We start from the raw sequence: 20,792 nt of genomic DNA, 5'->3' as shown, positions 1-20,792 counted from the left end.
TGAGAACTAAACATTTTTAGTGCTTTTGTTTTCTGGTGGAAAGGGGCACTAACGGATTTGCCTGAATTTTCTTGCTAATTTTTGTTTCTCTTCTCTTGCTGTATTAAACAGTTTTGTATACAACCAATCTTTAAATTCTTGTGCTAGGTAAGTACAATACAAATAAATATATAGTGTATATATTATATAAAAATAAAACCATATTTAAATGTTTTACATTAAAAGTTTTGTGTATCTGTGCTTGTGGGTGTAAGTTGCAATACTTGTATTGCAGGGAAAGTCGCAATACATTGCATGAAGGAAAATACTTGGGGGAGTCAGTTTCCTACTTCCACTAGAAGGGTCCTAGAGATGAAACTCAATGTTTTTTAAGGTTTACTGAAACAACATTTTTAACCATTTAGCCAAATGTGTATGATTTGCTCTATATAACATACAATTATAAAGTGATATAGTTTTTGTAAGATTCTTCAGGGGAAAGAGTTCATTCAATTCCTTTGGTATATTTCAGGGTACTTTATAAAATGATGTGATATAGGTGTAAACTGAAATTTAACACCCTGAAAACTCAAATCCCTTAGATGATGGCACCATAATCAGACACTGGTATACCTCTGCTGTATAAGGAGCATTGGGTACAAGTTTTGAGGACCCAGTTCTCCTTTTACCCAGCCACAAACTCACATAGTTACATAATTATGTAACATAAGTCATCTGTTAAAAGGAGGCCCTGAGAGTTGGTTATTCTACAATCTATTACAGTGTTCCCCAGGGAATTTCCTGCAATAATAGAAATACCCTGTATCTGTGATGTTCACTGTGGTAAGCACATGTGGAATTTGAGACTGTAATGTCTTAGTATGATTAAACAATGAAATTTTAAATTTTATGTAATTTTTAACAACTGACTATAGAGAACCACATGTAGTCAGTAGATATGGAAGTGAATGGAGCATATAAGGCTGTATAATCTATAACATACACAGTTCATACCACAGTTTTTTGGGGAGATTAGAAATAGCAACATGGAACTTTCAGGAAGGCAGTTCCTGTTTCAGCTCTCCTTCTGACAGCAGTTCTGACAGACTCAAGTACTATGCAGATGAGCCACAAACATTGACTGGTGTTACTACTTTGTCTCAGTGTCAAAGCCCTACACCCTGGGGAACTGGGTATTAAACGCCTACTCCAAGGGCTCCCACTTTATCACAAACCACAAAGCCAAAGCAAGCAAATGGCTCATTCATTGCTGAGTCAAAGTGGGCGAGGGACTCATGGCACCTAGGGAAGTAGCTAGTCTTTTGCCTTTCTTTTATTTTGTCTTCAATTTTTTTCTTACATTTTTATTGCAATTAATGTCTAGTATCCAGTCTAGCAGCCTGTGCAATAAAACTAAAAGAAGTCTTGCTGGGTGGTGCTGGCACATGTATTTAATCCTAGCTCTTGGAAGGCAGAGGTAGATCTCTGAATTCAAGGCCAGCCAGGTTACAGAATGAGTTCCAGGGCGGCCAGGGCTACTCAGAGAAACCCTGCCTCTAGAATCCAGGAAAAAACAAAACCCCCAAACCCAGCATCTCCTTTACAGCAAGATGGAGGATAAAGAAGGCATGGAGTAGGTGCACACTTTTCCACCTCAGTTTTACAAAATCTCTTTTTTTTTTTTTTTTGGTTCTTTTTTTTTTTTTTTTTCCGGAGCTGGGGACCGAACCCAGGGCCTTGCGCTTCCTAGGCAAGCGCTCTACCACTGAGCCAAATCCCCAACCCCTACAAAATGTCTTGAGTACTATGTAAGACACCTTTTCTTAAACACAATGAATGTTAAATCTTCAAAATTGATTTTAACTTAAAAACTAATTTTATAGTATTTTTGAATTCTGTAACTGTTCTGACTATAATCCAGTGGCACACACAATTTCTAGCACATGATAGGCAGCTAATATGTTTAAATAAATGAGTGGTGTAGTTAAATTTAGTTACCATCAAATGACTAGTTAATATGCATTTTGTTAACTAAGAACAAGCAGTATGTAGCATATCCTAGGCAGTACTCACCTAGAGAGTGTTTGCTGGATGCAGTCAAAGCTGCCCTGAGGGTTATCTTTCCCCACGTTTGACAAATAGAAGTTAAAGTTGTGGACTTCATTGAAGGGATCATTTTTGGGAATTTTCATAAGCTGAAAGGTGGGAATGAGAAAAATACTTCAGTGCTTATGCAGTTCTGCCTCACTGTTGTTCAAGTGATCCCTGTTATAACCTTTGATATATATGCATCTTCATAGCATGTAAATGACCAAACAGTTCAAACAACATGACAAACATTCCTATAATTCATCGCAATCTTGCTTCATTTCTACTCATAAGTATGGGTAATCACTCCTGTTCATATGAGCCCTGTTGAATAGCTTCTAGATAATATAATAGTCTCTGAGGTATATTCCAATCTAATCTTTTGCTGTCTTAACACAAACACATTTCATATTTTAATTCTTATTTTTGAATAGTACTTTTGAAAAATAATAAGTAGTAACACAAGGCAAAAGTGTAGCTGGGACATATCTTGATGTTCCAATTATGGGAATCATCCCTCATTCAGTGTCATCTTTAGGCAACAGGGTCAACAAGTTCCTCCCAAGCCAGGCCCTAGGCAACACTCTGACATGGGCAGACATGCTTTTCTATTTGCTTTGGAGACAAGGTCTCAGCCAGGTTGGTCTTTAACTCATACAAGTTGAAGCAGACCTTGAACTCCTGATGTTCCTGCTTCAATTGCCCAAGTGTTGGGATTACAGACATCTAGCTAGGTTGTTTTCTGATGCTTTGCTCAAGTTCCTGTTTCCCTGCTAGGTGAGAATAGAATGCCTATTAGCAAGTTTTTTTTTTTTTTTTTTTTTTTTTTTCCCCCCGACACCCAGGCTCTGAATCAGATAGACTTCCTGTGTATGGTAGGAGCTCAGAAACTTGTGTCAAGGAATTAGAATCTTCTACCAATTGCTCCTCCTTTCTCAGTACCTAAAGCTTTTCCTCTCTTTGATTTACAAGGCTGCCACTGTGTTAAGTGATGGACAAGAATAAAGATATACAGGCATGTAAAACATAAACCAACACCTTCTAGTCTCCAAACACACTGGATCTTAGTAACATAGCAGATGAGGAAGAAGGGACATTGTATTTTGCAATACCCATGTGGCTCAAAATCTGTCCTCCCTGTTGTTACTGGAAGAATACAAAGCATAGGACACTGGCTCTACATGTGGCACACCCACGCATGTGCTAGTGAATGCATCCCTGTGTCATCTCTGCCTGGGAAGAGGACCTGCTTACTCAAGTCACGTAGATAAAGCTCGATACAGTAGGTAAGTTAGAAATACCTTCTTCAACTCCAGAAGAAGGAAGGAAAGCTAAGAATAGATTGACTGTCTGGCAATGGCAGTCATGTAATAAAAACTCGAAGAAGCAAGGGAAGTGTGTCTGCTAAGATTTTTCTAGAGCTACAAAGACTGCTGTGTATCAGATAACCCATACAGGTATTATCCATCAACTCCAATGGTCTTGACCTCTTTATTTCAGTCCTAATTCCTGAAGAACCAAGTCTCCATATTTACTATTTACCCTATAAATATAACTTGGGGGGGTATAATAAGTCTCTAATTCTCTCACATTTCTAAAATGCAGTACCTTTATGAACACATCTTAATTTATTATGTTTGTAGACACTTATTGAGTTTACTTACAATCTCATTCCTGTATTTGTGGAGAAAGTAAGAAGCAAGGATGGAAGTACTGAACACAGACGTGCGTAAGTCCCACCTTTGTGCTGGTGTATGCGCAGACTCATAGGGTGCTCATTTGTTTCGTTTCCAGAGAAATACCACAGCCTAAAGCCTGCCCCTAAGGCCTGGGAGAGGAAGTGAGACGTTGAAAAGGTCTGGACCTCTGAAGGGAATCTTCCTCAACTATGAGTTCTAATTTCTATCCATTGTCAATTCTAACCCTCCATCTTGGTTTGCAGAACCTGATTGTTAAAGAGACTTTCATAGAGGTTGTGGCCTCATAACCATGTCAAGCTGTGCAAAGCCTAAGGTTTTTCTTTTATGTATTTGACTTTGAAAAGCAATACCACTTTTCTGTTGAGAGTATAGAAGATTTGTCCTATTTATTAGATTTTAGCTTATATATCTTTTAAACAATACTTATTTTGTGTATATGAGTACTCTGTTTTCATGCATAGCACAAGAGAAAATCAGATTTCATTACAGAACTGTAACAAGGGTTGATTTGGCTACCTTTCTAAGAGGTCTGGGAAGATATTACTGGTATCTAGTGGGAAGGCAGACCTACTGGGAGATACTGTACAGTGCATAGCCTCAGTACCTAAGAATTGCCTAGTCAGAAAAGTCAAAGAGCAACGCAGAAACTTTGGGTTAAAAACAGCTAAGTTGTAGTCTTAGGATTTCACTGACTTCTACAGAAGAGAAAATTCTCTTTAAAGATATAAAATATCTGTTTCAAACAAAAGAGTGACTTTACTTTGTGCCCTCATTTCAATCTTAGAATTTCTGATGAGAAAACTGGAAAGTAGAAAAGATAAGCAAGAATATATGAGCCACAGAATCTACATTATGGCTCATAATATAGAAGTGATAAAACACTTAAGGTATTCAGCTACAAGTTTCAAATAGATCATGAGTCCTTAAAGACTCTAGTCCTTGACTTGAGAAGTTCCTCTCTCACTAAGGGACTGTAAGATTGCCTCTAAATTAGGAGTCAGAAATGATTTCCCATGGTAGTTAGCCCAATCTTCCAGGCTGATCCTAAGTCCATGAAAAACAGTACATGTCCTCTGCATACCCTGCTGCTTCTTGTGTACCATAAATTTGAAGGCTGGTTCTTAAGAAAATGAAAAGAAAGTACTCTTTAAGCAAACCATGGGCAAAACTCCTATATCTCACAGCAGAATGGTGCATATCTCCAGTTCTATTGAAACTCAAGCTCTTTGTATTGGCTCTTAACTAAAGAAGGACTCAGAGCCCTCCCAAATGTGGCCTTCACTGGGTCTTACTAGTTTAGTTATGATGTCCTTTGTCCCCCACCTGCTCTATCATATATTTTTTCCAGTGCCAGTTTTTCTGCTCAGAGGCTACAGTGTTAAACAGACTTGCCAGCTGTAGACTTAAGTGCTACTTTGTAGAGCCATTTCATTCTTGAGGGAATACTTAAATACTTACACAAATAAACTGCATCTAATTTGTACCTTGAGAATAAAATATTATTTAGAAAGTATTAAATATCGTGTGATTTCAATTTCTTATTTAGGATGAAGGATATAAAAATATATGACCATATACATATAATTGGGAAAGTAGTTATTAATTTTCATTCCAAAACTAAGAAACTAAACATCAAAGGCTTAGGTCTACAATCCACAACCTTCCTCTCCAACTGCAGTCTGTCTTCGATAAAAAGCTACAAAGAAAAAGTTTCAGGAAACGTTCAGACATTTATAATTAACATAGGCGCTGTATTCCATGGTGTCTAAGTCAAAGCTTCTAATTATTCAGATACAAGCTCAGGCATGTGGCAATGAAGTACTGTCTGAAAGGTCATTTCAACATCAAGTCACAGGCCTGGTATCTTAAGGATCTAGGGCAGAAGTGCAAGGTTACACTGCTGAAACTTGTATGCATGCACACTGATAATATGCTTAAAAGTAGTTGGTACTTGAGCTCCATAAAGGAACAAAGTATATGTTAGATTAGAACGAAATCCAGTAAGTCTTCTTCATTTACTTAAATATATTACCTTGTGGATATCACAAAAGTCTTTAATGGCAGTGCTCTCCTTTGGCAGTAATTATTAGTATTAATGCTTAACTTTTTCTGCTACAGTGTCTGAAAAGGCTCTATAAGACATTTATGAACCAGCAGTGACACAGTTTGATATGGAAGTTCTTGGAGTTGTTCAGGTGACCCACAAGACCAGGGAAGCCCAGATCATTTTTTTTTTTCAAATTCTTCATTTTATAAATTAGAGACAAAGAGGCTCAGTAAGCTGTTCAAGGTTATATTCATGTTTAAAATTGCCACCCCTGGTGGGTTGGGGATTTAGCTCAGTGGTAGAGCACTTGCCTAGCAAGCGCAAGGCCCTGGGTTCGGTCCTCAGCTCCGAAAAAAAAAAATTGCCACCCCTATACTCTCAGGCCATTTTCTCTGCTCCATGGCTGTCTGAAACACTTACTACCTTGTAATACTAACATATTATGTTTATGGTATTTCTTTCCCCTCTAGAATATGAGCTGTGCAAAGACAGACGCCTTTATGTGCTTGTGAATGTACTGCCAGCATCTTGAATGGTGCAGAACACGAAGTAGTTACTCGATATGTATTTGCTGAGTAAGTAAAAATGTTGATTAATGTCTCAGGCAGAACTAGAACTGCTGTCTGCTTTCTTTCCACCAGTATTTCCAAAGTAAGCTGAAAAGTTTTATTGAAAAAGGGGATTCTATCATTAGGTAAGTTTGGGAAATGCCAAGTTAAACAAAGTGACTGTCTTGGCTGTAGATCTTTTGAATAAAAGAGTTGTATACTTTTAAGTCACATTAATTGGGAAACCTCTTCCACCTCTGCAGGACCTCAGGAAGCCAGCACGTCTCTAGGTATTGCCTTACTGGTACAATCTCGTGTGTAGACTGTACACTAAACTTAGATCTAGGTGAAACTCGCTGTAAGCATCTAAGCATGAGAACTTTCTGCTTCCAAATTCTTCCCAGACTTCTGATGATTCTTATTTCCTAAGAATTTAGAAAATGGTTTAGAGATTCATATACTATACAGATCCCACAGTATTAGGGAGGAATAGATCACCCAGAATTAGACTAGAAAATAAAAACCTCAACCTGAAAGCCACAACACAAATGAGAGCTGCTGTTATAACTCTAGGCTCAACATGATAGCTTTTGGGAAGGAAAAGAAATGACCTCAGAACAACCCAGATGTACAAACCAATGGTAGGGGCACAAGTATGAAGTAGAGATACCGTTTACTGGCAATAGAAAAAAAAATTAAATATAGAAACACAAGGGAAATCTAAGGGCAGAGGCTAAGAGATGCCAATACATGCTAAAAACTTCCAGACAGATACTTTTGTTGATGAGAATGGTGTAAAATGTCAAGTGCAACTGGCATGAAGAGAAATACTGGAAGTTATCCAAAAAAGTTATGTCACATAGCAATTAACATAAATAATGCAGGATAATATAAATCTACTTGCTTCTCTGATTTCTTCCTTAACAAGATGCATGTTAAGGAAAAGAAAAGGGACTAGCTTTCTCTCCTAGTCTCCACATACCTCACAATGATCCAGCATATTTTGGAAGTAGTTTAGAGTGAAAAAGTGTAGCAGCCCAAAAATGAGCTATGCCTTTGCTACTGCTGCTATTTTGGTGGGGTAGAGATTGACTAGAAAAATTATTTCCTAGCTTGACATGCTCACCCTTATACTGAGTTCTTTTCAACTTATTACCACTTTAGAAGAAATACTGATTGTAATATTTACAACTGGAATTATTTGTAAAACTATAGTTTCATTCATTTATTCCACAAATATTCACTGAGTGCTATTTTGCTGAGCACTGCTTAAATTTCTGTGGAATACTGTTGAATAAAACTTTGCCACTGTGGCATATATGTTTAGAAATCTAGGAGTGTGATGGTGGTGGCAAAGAGCTGGAGACAGAGAATTGGGAATTGATGTATTTTGCAATAGCAGGCAGTGGGACTCTCTAGACATACTAAATGTGAGGAATGAGAGAAAGAACTAAATAATGACATGGCATTTTGTCTGAGAGAATGAAATTGCCTGAATGTGTGTAGACATACGAATCCCCTGCCAGGTCCCTCGTGTCCTTGCTTCCAGTGTTCTTCCACTTCCGTCCTGGAAGTGATACTGAGTACCTTAATGTAACTGAACCCGCTAACAAGTTGGGCACGAATCTTAAATACAATTGACCATTTTTGGTTTCACCAGCTAAAAACGGGCTCCAAAGTGAGTTCTGTTATGACTCAATTTGCAGCTTGATGTCTAAAACCACTTAGAAGATACCAGGTGGCTGGGAGTAAGCTGGTTAGCAGCTGGGTATCTCCAGGAAAGAAAATAGGGTGGGCTGGGCAGTTGCAGGGGAAAGATGCAAATAATAGATGATTAGAGTTATACAGGGAAAGCCATGTGGTTTAAGGGGTATGAGAAAATAAAAAAATTATATTTAAAAAGAAATGTAATATTGAGCCGAATGCTAAAGCAGCTTTTAGAGAAAAAGTGAGAGAGCCATGGGGAAAATCTAAGTAGTTTGTTCAAAATGCAGTCCTGGCTAGATTACACATATGAAATCTTTGGGAGCAAAAACTAAACCTCTTAGTGAGTTCAGCAATTCTCATCATTCTTATTTTAGAAAGCATTTAAAAAATCTGACTATATTACAGAGAATTGATGCTGACATAGAAAAGAACTAAACTGTCTTCACATCCCTGAATCATCTCCCAGAACACTACATTAACCTCTGAGGCCCCTGTTGTCCTGGAGACTTAGTGTTCACCCCTCTCTGCCTCAAACCACCCTATGTCCCAACTGGAAACATCACATATTCATTTTCTCCTCCCAATTATTTCTTAAATATGTACTCTCATCTATCTCCTCTGCTTTGGTTAAGACCCTCACATGCCTTTGAGAATGTCTTTTGCCTTTCAGCTTTTTTGAGTCCTTCTCAGTCCTATCCTGAAATCATTTAAATCTTACTCCAGAATCACTGGTTTTAAGTCAAAACGCCAGTTTGAACACCTCAGTCCCCTAAACCGTTGATGTTTTTATCTAGCTATCCATGAGTGGTAACTGAAGCTCCTTTACAGGCATCCAGAGTTCTCTGCTATTAAACCAGATGAACTGGGCCTCACTCGCCATCCTGCCCTTCATTTCAGAGTCAGCACTGTGCCATCAGAAAACAATGGGCTTGTCTTTGCTTCTTGTTTACCTTGTGGAAACATTTCTTTCATTTATGACTCAGCTCAGGACCTTTTCTCTGTAAAGGAGCTCAGCATTCTCTAGTGAGGTGGGATTAGTTGCTCCTTTTCTGAGTCCCCACACCCTTTATGGTTGTCTTTACTTAGTTGAACACTGGGTTCTGACCTATCTTTCTCCCTGACCAGACTGAATTGTTTAAAATCAAGGACTGTGTCTCATTCATTTTTATTTATTTTTGGGACATTGAGCATGCCTTATAAATACCTGCAGATTTATACAAACAAACAAACATGTCAGTAATTTAAAAAAATACAAATGAAGTTGAAATAGCCCACTTATGGCTCTTTGGGAAACTAGGACTCAGCAAACACAAACTGGAGAGGACAGAGGCCTGCTGCGTGAATTTCAGAATAGGAAGTTTCTGATCTCTTTTAAGCTATGTTTAGCCCAAAAATGTAGGCAAACTGGCTTCTTGGGTTTGTGGCATTTAGATTTATATTACACACTTGTCTTTTTACAGGAAAAAACACATGTAATTCATCTTTACTAAAATGTAGAACTCTTGGGCCCAAATTCCATTTGAAAACACATCCAACCTCTTAAAAAACACAACTTAGAAGACTCAGGGAGACGGTTAAAGGGCTGGGGAGAGCACACTAAAAGAACTCAGGGAGACATTGTCCTGGTCATTTATAAAGCAGAAATTTGCCTTAAAAACAAAACAAAACAAAACAAAAAAACCAAAATTGTTTATTTTTGTGAAACAAAGTTCAAATCTGAGTTCTACAAGGAAAAAAATGTTACATGTGGACAGCAAGTTCCATGTTCCTGTCAGTTTTCTCTCTTCCTGCTCCTCTGTGGTCCTGAGGAAAGCCACACCATGCCACAAAGAACTGCAGGCAAAAGCTGGCAGATCTAGGTCTGTGCCTGGCAGTCACCAGTAGTGGTTTAAATCTAGCGAAGAGACAGACCTGACAGGTAGGAGCTGCCCTGAAGATCAACAGAAAGGTTGGCCTAGGTCCAAAGTTTTGCAAAATGCATGGCTTCAGCCCAGTTCAATCAACATCACCATGAAAACTTGCATGCTCACTAATATAAACAACTGTTGGGAAAGTTATTTCCAAAGTGAAACAGAGGAGTGACCAGCTCTTAATTCTGCATTCCACTAAAAGTTAATCTTAACATATTCTTCTTTTTAAATCTATTTAGATTATTTTAAAAAGTAAATCTTCAGCTAGCCTGGTGAAAGTGGTAGATTTGCATTTGATTTCAACACTCATTCTCTCTGGTCCTGTAAATGAGTTGATTGGTTGTCCATATTTTCCCACCCTGTTCTGTCCTCTCTCTGACTTATTCTGGAAACAGCACGAACAGTTGGCCTTAAACAATTTTTTTAAACAAATGTTAAAAAAATAATGTTGACCAGTTATTTAATTATAATTATTTTAATAAATATTTTTAAAAGGTGGTTGACCAGTTGGCCTTTTTTTTTTTTGTTTTTCAAACTTCTTGTGTCTGAATGCAGTCTTAAGATGAGTGAAACCTGTCATATTTGAATTTTTATAGATCCTTCCCCAAATACCTGCTCTGAAAATAATTTCCGTGGTACAATATATATACACAATTCCATAAAATGTATTTCTATTTAATTTTCATAACTCAAATTTGTGTGCTAATTTTCTAAAACCTATAAAGGAATAAAAATTATTTCTTTTTTTAATAAAAACTATTTCTAATTTCACAGCTACTGATATAAAACATCAAATGCTTAAATGAGAGACCAGTTCTGATTCCTAAAGAAACTTGGCAGGCCTGATGACATATAGAAGATGTAAATAAAACCTGTCAAACGTCTGGATAAGTTGATTTAGAACTATGAAATATAGGCTTGAAAGATGGCTAGGGATGGTATGGCTGGCCTATTGTGAGAGCCATTAAGCCAATGTCTCTACACAGAGGAAGAGATGCTGTCAAAGAAAGGGTGAATACTTAAGAACATGAACAGTAGTAGAGCAATACTGCATGTGGAGAATACATACAATAAAATGCTTGGGTGATTATCCTCTAGACAGCCAGATACTTCTAGAAAGTAGCACTTCCACCCACTAAGCCTTTACCCCAGGACAACAGTGATGTATGAAGTAGTAAATTATGTGATCTCATCAACAGTCAATAACTCACTGAGTTCCTAGTGTGATGGCATGTAGGGAAGAGGAAGACACTGCTAGCTTTAAAAGTTTATGATATTCCTTTACAGGAAACAGCCATCAAAAGGAGATTGCAGAAACCCAAGCATGTTAAATATTAACTATAAAAATGATATGCAAAAATGTCAAAACAGCAAAATACATAAAAGGCTACATGAATACCATAACTATTTTTAAATTACTGAAATAAGGTAATTATCTCCAAAAGTATAATCAATTATGAACATAAAGACTGTCCCACTATGTTGGGGAGAAACATGAGTAATATAAAAAAAAAAAAAAGAAAGAAATCAAAACCACTCCTGGAAACACCAAATGGAGACATAAAAACATTTGGTACTTCAAGGCATCTTAAAATACTGCAATATCTAGCATATGCCAGGATTAAGCAGATCACACTGTCAGTTTTAAAAAAAGATTTATTTTATTTGTATCTATGTGTACATGTGTGTGTTTCTCTGGGTGTAGTGCCTGCAGAAGCTAGAAGAGGATGTTGGATCCCCTGGAATTATGGGTAGGCATGAACCATCTGATGTGGGTGCTGGAAATTAAACCCAGGTGCTAGTTGTCTTTCTGGCCAACACTGTTAGTTTTTAAACATCAAATGATTACTGTGAAATAATAATAAAAAACAAAACGATCAATACTGGCCAGGGGAATCAGTTCCTGAGAGTACTTCCAAAGAGCTGTGGGAAAAGAAAACAGCATCCTTCCAGAGGCATTACTGAAAGTAACTCCTACTTCCTGACCTAGTATATTCCACATCTCTGAATCTATCCTAAGGAAACAGAGATGAAAATAAAATAAAGTACCAAAGGATGTTCCTTGTACTGTTATTATTGCATAACAGTATAAGTAATCATAGAATAGCTAAATGAATGATAGAAATTAGTACAATAATGTTGGGCATCTACTTCAATATAACCTTTATTATTGAAAATGTTCCCAAAAGCTTTAAATATAGAATATTTTAAAACTGATCAATAAATACATGGCCTCTGCAATTTTAAAGCTTTATTTAGGTTTTTTTTTTAAAGATTTATTTTATTTATTATATATATAAGTACACTGTAGCTGTCTTCAGATACACCAGAAGGGGGCATCAGATCTCTTTACAGATGGTTGTGAGCCACCATGTGGTTGCTGGGAATTGAACTCATGACCTCTGGAAGAGCAGTCGGGTGCTCTTAACCACTGAGCCATCTCTCCAGCCCGGTTTTTGTTTTTTTAAAGATGAGGTCTCATGTGGCTCAGTCTAGTGTCAAACTCACTATGGTGCTGAGGCTGGCTTTGAACTCCTGATCTTCTTGCCATCACTTCCAAGTGCTGGGATTACAGACATGTAACACCATATTCAGCTGCCTCTGCATCTTTTAAAAATTAGGTGTGGGAATGAGAAAACAAAGAAACAAACCCCAAAAGACTGGAGGAAATCCAACAGAATTGCTTTTCACTGGCCAGATACTCCTGTTTCATCTTTACTTTTGTCTTACACAGTTCTAAATGGTTCATTCACTTCATTTCTCAAACAGAAACAATGAAGGAGGCATAAAAATAAATTAGATTTTAGGCTGTCACTATAAAGACTGCCCTTCATGACTCAATCAGCTTAAATATTATGAAAGCTTTAAGGAAAAAAAATGTCATTGACTGTAAAATGCTAAGAGTCTCTTCAATATTAATCTTGGATTTGTAAGTTTCTTTTCTTCAAGTTCTCCAATTAAGACACAAAACACAATCTTCCCTAAAAACCAAGAAACAAAACTGCAAGCACCTGAACATCTTTATAGCCAAATACAGAACTTTCAGACACCTGGGTTAAACAAGCCAGCACCTGTTCACTGTCCAATGGAAATGTGAGTTCCCATTCTCCTCTTTGAAGACAGACTTTAGTGAATTACCAACACTCAGACTAAGAAAACAAAAGGCATCCACCTGAGCTGTAAGGAAGTGTAACCAGTACTCTGGTTAGCAGAGTATTGCTGACCTCATAATATGGCTGCTATTCTATTATCCCCAACAAAGCACTGAATTGCTACTCTGGCTTTTGAAATATTTTCGACTGCTCTTCCCTGGGGTGGCTTACTTAGAAGCTTCTATTGGATGGAATAGACACAATTTAGTTCTTAATCAGTTTTCTATTGAATTGAATTTTGTTAACCTATCACCAGCTCTTCAAATCTAACCAAGTGCTGCAGCTTACTCCCTAATCAGTCTTTTCCAGATTGAATGCCCCGGGTACCCCTCAATACCCCTCCCAATACCACTGCCCCTATGCCTTAACTCGGAAGGCACACTCTTCTGCTCCCACACCTTTGATAATGCTAGCAGTCCACCTGGGAAGAGAGCAGACAGAGGGCTTTCCCCACAGATAGATGACAAGGCAGTTCTATTAAGTCCTCAAAGAGCACAATGCTCGGCTGTGTCTAACCACAGATAATTCTCAAGACCTGCCTTTTCCACTCCCTTTGTCAACCTAAAAAAAAAATATTCAGCTTTTTGCCTAGATTTTCATATCAAGCCTGACATCTCTGAAAATTTCTTTTGCATTTGTTTTGGTACATTTAGAAAATACAAGTAACAAATTGCCTTTTGGGAGGCATCTATTGAAATATATTGTAGTTTTTTTTATTCATTTAACTCATGAAGATTAAAAAAAATTATGTTTAAAAATTAGTATAACAAGGCAAACCATAATTTATGTATTTACTTTTAGAAATAAACCAGTTTGAATTACAGAGCTTGACACCTATAAAATCACCAGCATGTCTGGAGTAAACGGGTTTCCTCCTCTGAGCCTGTCTTTCCATACCCAAGGGAACAAGTATTGAAACTTCTGCAGTTATCACTGTGTTTGGCTTTTAATAATTTTATCATATGAAAGCCACACGATATACCTTTTGGATGAATGGTTACTCAAGAATATATTAATTTGATAAAATGACATCACTCTGTGTTCACTGCCATGTTGTAGAGCCATAATGCTGTGCATAACTATGGTCTATCCTACCACACACAGCCACCTCCAGTCTGCTATTGTTCTTAGTAGCAGGGCTCATTTAAGTATTCATGACTAAGGAAGTGTCCTCCACAGTTGAAAAACAGTCTGTAAATCCCATTTTGTTTCAGAATCTTCTTTATATATCTATCTCTCCTTTTACTAGGAAAAAAAGTACTTTGGAGTTTTGAAAACCCTTTTAGTACAAATTTCTGGTGCTGATGGTCGGGCAGAAGGATGGAAGCGGTGTGAAGAGTCGTGTAAAGAGCTTCTGCACAGCATGACCCAAACAATTACCTTCTTGTTTTCCTCCATTCAGTCTTGAGTAATGATTCATCCATCCAACCAAATTCTCAAGCAATAAATACAGAGCTGTACAGACCTGACTCCCTTTTCACCCTTCTCACTGGCATCTATCATCAGCAAAATCCTGGTAATTTTGTCAAAGCAGATATTGGCAAACTTTAAAATGCAAATCTGACCACATGACTGACTCTTAGATTAAAAGTTAAAAACAGATGATGGTCTCCTGCAGTTGGTTGTAACGCACTGGAAGATAATGATATTATTTCAGTGGATTATGGCCAGAATTCTTTTTACTATTTTAAATTTCTTTCTATTTATTTTTATTCATTTAGTATGGGGGTATTTTGTCTGCATGCTTGTCTATGTACCATGTGTGTGCCTGGTGTCTCCAGAGGCCAAAAGAGGGCAACAGAGCCCCCGGAACTGGTGTTCCAGATGGTTGTTAGCTGCCAAGTGGGTACTAGAAACCAAATCCAGGAACTCTACAAGAGCAACAAGTGCTCCTACGTCTCCAGCCTCTTTAGAACACTTCCTTTTAATTACTTACAGGATTCTTTTATAAATGAGAAAAAGAAATGAACAAACAAACAAACAAAAAGCCGGGGTATACAGATGAGTTAAGGTAAAATAAATCCCAGACAGCATGGAGCTTTTGGTTCAGCTTCATGAATGTGCACATCCATATGTGTTAAGACTTCAAGTGAACTGTGTGGGTGTATGGGAAAGAGAGAGAGAGAGAGAGGGAGAGAGAGAGAGAGAGAGAGAGAGAGAGAGAGAGAGAGAGAAAGAGAGAGAAAGAAATGAGTAATTAATCCAGCTGTAAGAAAGAAAACTGAAGGGGAAGCTTTCAAAGTTTAGATTTCCAGACTTAATCACAGACTTCCACAGAGATTTACAGACAAGCAGCTCCTTGAGAAGAGGAGACCCCTGCTATACCTGTTTGCCCTTTCCTCATGCTGTGAAAGCGCAGGCCCAAAACGTATTTACCTCTTTTCTCACCAACCAAGTCCTGGCAACCCTTCAAATTCAGCTCCAAAAGGACTTCTCTAATGTCTTCCTGACTGTCACTCTCATTAACAGCTGGAGAGGTGGTCAACAGATGTGTATGAGAATGTGAGAATAAATTAAAAAATATGAATTCAGCACTTATCATAGGAAGGTAGGAGTGAGAACGCATGTGTCACACTGAAGGCAGCCTCTTTCAGCAAGTACTGGAAGGTCAAGTAATACCTTTCTGGCACTTCAGTACCATTGACTTTGAAGTAACAGTTCAGACATCAGAAACAAACAAACAGTATCTCCTTCATAGCATTCTGTAATAATTAGATACGATTATATATGTCAAGTGCTTAAAGTTCTTAGCAGCAACAAAAACATTTATAAAGACATTTCTTCTCTTTAAATTCTCTAGATCTAATAATATGTCAAGTTAACACTATTGAATAAGGCACTTAAGAGACTGTGTGAATGGCTTGAGGAGTCAGGATCTTAGACCCTTGCTCTGCATTGTTAATGGGCCACCAAATCTAAGAAGCTAGCAAGTTGGAGAATGTAGCACTATGTACCTCAAAATGTCACCAACCTCTGACACAATGAACATGCAGATGCTACTGATAATGGGGTGCATTCTAAGTTCAACTTACATGTTAAAATGGAAAATGCACAAACACTGGAGCCAGTGACACAGCTTTAACATGTGTAAAATGTTGTTAGAAAAATCTGGGACACTACAGGTACCCACTCCCCACCCCCCACCCCCCCACTCTTTCTTTCCCTTTTTCCCCCTTCAAATATAGTTGTTAAAATTTTATCATTTGTGGACACAGGACATAGAAAGAGGTCAACGACTATTTTAATGTTGCTAACGACTGAAATTTAAGGGCTATTTTAACTAACTATAGGAACTGTCAGTGTCACTGAAGGATAAAATTATTTCTAAGCTTAAATAACTTAGTGCTATCAAAATAACATTATTTGTAAAAAACAGATGACTCGGTTTCACAAGTTTCAGGTTTTAATGGAAAAACAAACAAAAACTCCAAAGTTATCAACTACATATTTTACCAACAAATAATACATAATGTTAGTTAGGAGGAAGAGTTAGCATCTGGAGGTCATATTTACCTTTGTCTGGACTGTCTACCCTAGTGCCTGGATGTTGCTGAGCGAAGACTGGAAACCAGCTCCCTGCTTCGCAATTTATAGTATCTATGGCCTTTCAGATTCGTCAGCTCCTGCCCCACTTTCCAGAGTGAAGATCAGCATGGGTGAGTACCTCTCTCCATGCTCATGCTTTGGGGACCTATTTCACTATGCTTCTCCTTAGGGTCTTGACAAAACTAGCTAGGAAATACTATCAGATAGTTCCCTGAGGCCCTATAAACACAGACAAAGTTATCCTCCGCCATTCTGAACTCCTGAGAGGTAAGGGCTAGCCTAGGTTCTCTGTGTTTTGGAGGCCTGCACTGATACCCACTCATGCTGTAGAGATTCTGACTTTAGCTCACTGCCTCTGTTCATTTAGAAAGCCCAGAAAGAACACCAAGGCAGGGATAAGTGACAGCATAAAACTAGAGTAGCTGGTTAAGTTACAATAGCTTCAAGCTATGACTTCATTCGATAGAGATAATGAGTGTCTAGAGGTAGCTCATATCCTTAGCTAAAGTGAGATTAAAAAAAAAAACTTTGTGTACATATAAAAGTTAAATAATTCATGCCTTTTATAATCAATATGCAAAAAATTTAAATTAAATATAAACATTAATATTAATGTTGTCTTCTGCATAAACCACTACAGTATTAAGAATCTTAGAACAAAACACCTTTAACAGTCTCCTAGTGGTAGTCACATTCAGAGACAAGAGTATCAGTCTCTAATCATCAACTTTTGAGCAGATTGATGAGACACCATTGTTAATAAAACTAGTGAGCTAGCCAAACCAGAAACAGCAGGGGGAAAGAAGCCAGAGAATGCATATCATCTAAGAGAGAAGGTAGTGCTGAGGATTCATTTTTGTCTTGCTACTTGTTCCAAGCCGATAGTTATCTTTGCTTTCCAGGTACCAAGTTGGGTAGGGTAGGGCAGTCTGGGGGAAGCATATTCAGGGTGGGTTGAAATCGCCTACTAATTTCAAATACTGTATAATTTAGTCTTTTAGACTCAATCTTCTCCCAGGACCATATAAAGTAAAATAAATAATTAGCAAAGTATTTCTGAATGCTATGCTAAGCTCAAAGCTTAAATAAAAAATTTTAAAACAGAATCCAATCCTCCAAGCTTCTGCATTAATGACATTACTGCAAGAATTTATAACACTATTCAAGCCATTAAAGCTATCAGTTAAACAGATTTAGGAGGTTCCTGTGCCTTTTTAGAAGGCATACATTTAGAACTTGTTTGGCTGGCTTTTTTCTGTCTTGAAAAGACATGTGTCCCCAGCTGTAGGCAGCTACCTAGGTTTCCTTGTACCTATGCAAGTGTTACACAGCTGGGAGAACAGCAGCCAATAGCTGGTTGGCATTCTGGGCCTGGTTCATGCCAACTCTGTTGTTAACTATACCAGGATGTCAGCATAGTTGCTTAAAAGAAAGAAAGAGAGAAAGAAAAGACATATGTGAACTTGTTTGTATATAAAAATTGTATATAAAAATGTCTTTATTTTCAACATTTTAAGATAATTTCTAAAAATTGTATATGCAAACTTCTGTAGCCTCTAGAGTTGCTAAGTCTGAAAGTAAGGAATTAAAAAGAAACTTTGAATAACAGTCTCATAATAAACACTAAGTCAATATGGATTCTATAATCTCACAACATGACAATTTCCTGAGACAATCACTTCCTGGATATTAGTCTTAGAAGCCCCAAGCAAATCAATTGCAAGGGCATCCACCCATGTCAGCAAATGTGGCCATTATTTGCTATTGAAAACCTTGCTATTTCATGTTTTATCCCAATTATCTCATTTCTCACATTTATTTCTGTGTATAAAATATTGTGTTAATTCTAAATTAGGCTGTTAGGATTTTAAACATTTGTTCTGAAAAGAGAACTTTACTTTTTTTTTTCTTTTTCTAATATAACACCTTGATTGGAAGCCCATGCTTGTACTCTAAATGTTCCTGTCTCAGCATCTGAAATACTGGCATTACAGGTACAGCATCATGCAGAGCTAACAGATACCATTTTGTGCCCACAAAAACCTTTGTTTCAAATGTTGATTCACAGCATTGAGAAACACACACAAGGCCTTGTTATTGATGGTTCCTATAGAATGGTCCTTTTATAGAAGTGCTGTGTGAGGGTTTTAGCTAAATCCATTATTTGTTATTAACCCTTTCCTAAATGTTAGTCTGCATGTGTGTGTCAGGCTGGAAATTCTGCAGGAGTGAGGACCATATCGTACCCTACCTCTATATTCTTTCACACTAATGTAGAACTTGGTCATGCTAGCATATGCCAGAAATCTTAGTGCTTCAGAAAGCATAAAGCAAAGGATCTCAAGTTCTAGGCTAGCTTGGGACATATAAGGAGACTTCACAAAACTAAAATAAGTGGAGTAGGTAGCTAAATGCCAGGCATTTCAGTACTTGGCAGGGAGAGGTGGGAGGATTCTTTCAAATTCAAGGTCAGTCTGTCTGATCCACACTGAAAGTTCCAGGCTAGCCTGAGCAACACAGAGAGGCCGCATCTGAGAAAGTCAAACCCAAACAAAAACAAACACAGAAAACAGCATAAAACCAAGAAGTAAGCAGAATAGTAACAACTTATTAATACGCCAACTAGGTACATATTTTATAGTCTGTGAAATACCTGTTATGTCAATTGTATCAACAGCTGACTGCACTAAACACTGAGTGAGCTTTCCAGAAACACTTTTTCAGAGCTCTCCAATATATGCGAAGGGTTTTTCACCTGCAGTATAGCCTGCATCTACCAACTGTTTGCCCTTAGAAATACTCAATTTCATAAAGCTACGTAGATTGGTTTTCCAAACTCCACTGGAACAGACAGGAAGTCACCTGCTTTGCTTTGTGTAAGAGGAAGAGAGAACAGTGCTACTTTTCATAAAGCTTACATGACTATAAAGGTGCAGCTTTTGGAAACTGGTACACTGTGTTGTCATTTTCTTAGTATATATTATTACATATTATATTCTACCTTATATTATTACCTTATATTCTTACATGTAGGTGGGCTAGGTAGAGATTAGACCCATGAGGACAAACTGGCTGACCCAGACTGGGGAATAAATGAGGATATTTACAGTTGTACACAGTTCCTAACATTCATGAGGTGCTTCCCTACAGAAAATGCCTTCAATGAGCATCAAATTTCTGGTGTGCCCCTTTGCACTATGGGAAAGGTGTCAGTGCCTCTTAGACAGTTTCCATTTTCTGCTATTGAAGCTACTGTCCAGCTATAGAAATAAAACCAAAATAATCAATGTCTTAGAATTCCATACAGCACAGTGACATACTTCAATATTTCAGTCTGTATTTTTGTAGACACGAACATTAACCCAACAGAGCATGTTCAAACAAAAAAGCAAATAGGCTTAAATGCTAATCTGCCAAGATCTAAACTCTGACCCTCTATAGGTATTACCAAAGGAGGCGGGGATCCTATAATTAGCAACTAGGACTATCATAACCATGCAGACTTAGCGTAACTTCACCAGGCAAACGGAATATCTAACACTTTTAAAAGGATACTTTAACAATGCTTCAAATTTGCCTACAAATGGCACTATCATGACAGTTAAGGTATATTTTTGATTACATTTGATATAAAAAGACAAACATCTCTCACTAAGAAACAGTTATCATTTGTGGGAACTCTAAATTTAAAAACCTTCCAATTTAAAACCCTAACCGTTTTCCACACTGGAAAACTGTATAAGCATATTTCTGAAGGGTTTTAAAAGCAATCATCACAGGCAATGTTAACTTATCATGGTTCTAAAGAACAACAGAGGAGCACTGTATAGAAGACCCTCACAGTTATGGCTCTACAGACTCCCTGTGGGCTGTGCCAACCCACTCTCTCCCCTGTAATGAGTCTTTGTTTTTACCAAGTCCCAATGGGCTGGGGAGAGCTCTGCAAATGGAAGGGGGGAAGGGTAGACAGAATGCAGCTGCAGGCTCTAAAACAATGCTGAGTCCATAATTTTGTTCCCAGGAGAATAATAAAAAGGGTAGGGTGCTGATGAGGCAGACACAGAACAAGCAAGGTAAGGCCAAGCATCCTATTCTCTCAGTCTACAGTGCCTCCA

The 20,792-nt window shown here is 37.7% G+C and overlaps 1 protein-coding gene across 8 annotated transcripts in view; it reads right to left on the bottom strand.

Moving 5' to 3' along the window:
* The window catches only part of Ell2 (elongation factor for RNA polymerase II 2), a 68,772-nt gene that overhangs the window by 28,828 nt on the left and 19,152 nt on the right, over positions 1 to 20,792 (bottom strand). For 5 of the 8 annotated variants that reach the window (XR_015661811.1, XM_087621481.1, NM_001427210.1 and 2 more), the window contains 1 exon segment: positions 2,053 to 2,174. Coding sequence is in view for 3 of the 8 variants with exons in the window: in NM_001427210.1 (NP_001414139.1) it covers positions 2,053 to 2,174 (122 nt within the window). In the remaining 5 variants the exon portion in view is untranslated. 8 annotated transcript variants of the gene reach the window in all.

The sequence above is a fragment of the Rattus norvegicus genome, chromosome 2 (genome assembly GCF_021556685.1).
Source record: "Rattus norvegicus strain SHRSP/BbbUtx chromosome 2, alternate assembly SHRSP_T2T, whole genome shotgun sequence".
NCBI classification, from domain to species: Eukaryota; Metazoa; Chordata; class Mammalia; order Rodentia; family Muridae; genus Rattus; species Rattus norvegicus.
The sequence above is the reverse complement of the archived record's forward strand: the minus strand, read 5'-3'. Positions and strand labels throughout refer to the sequence as shown.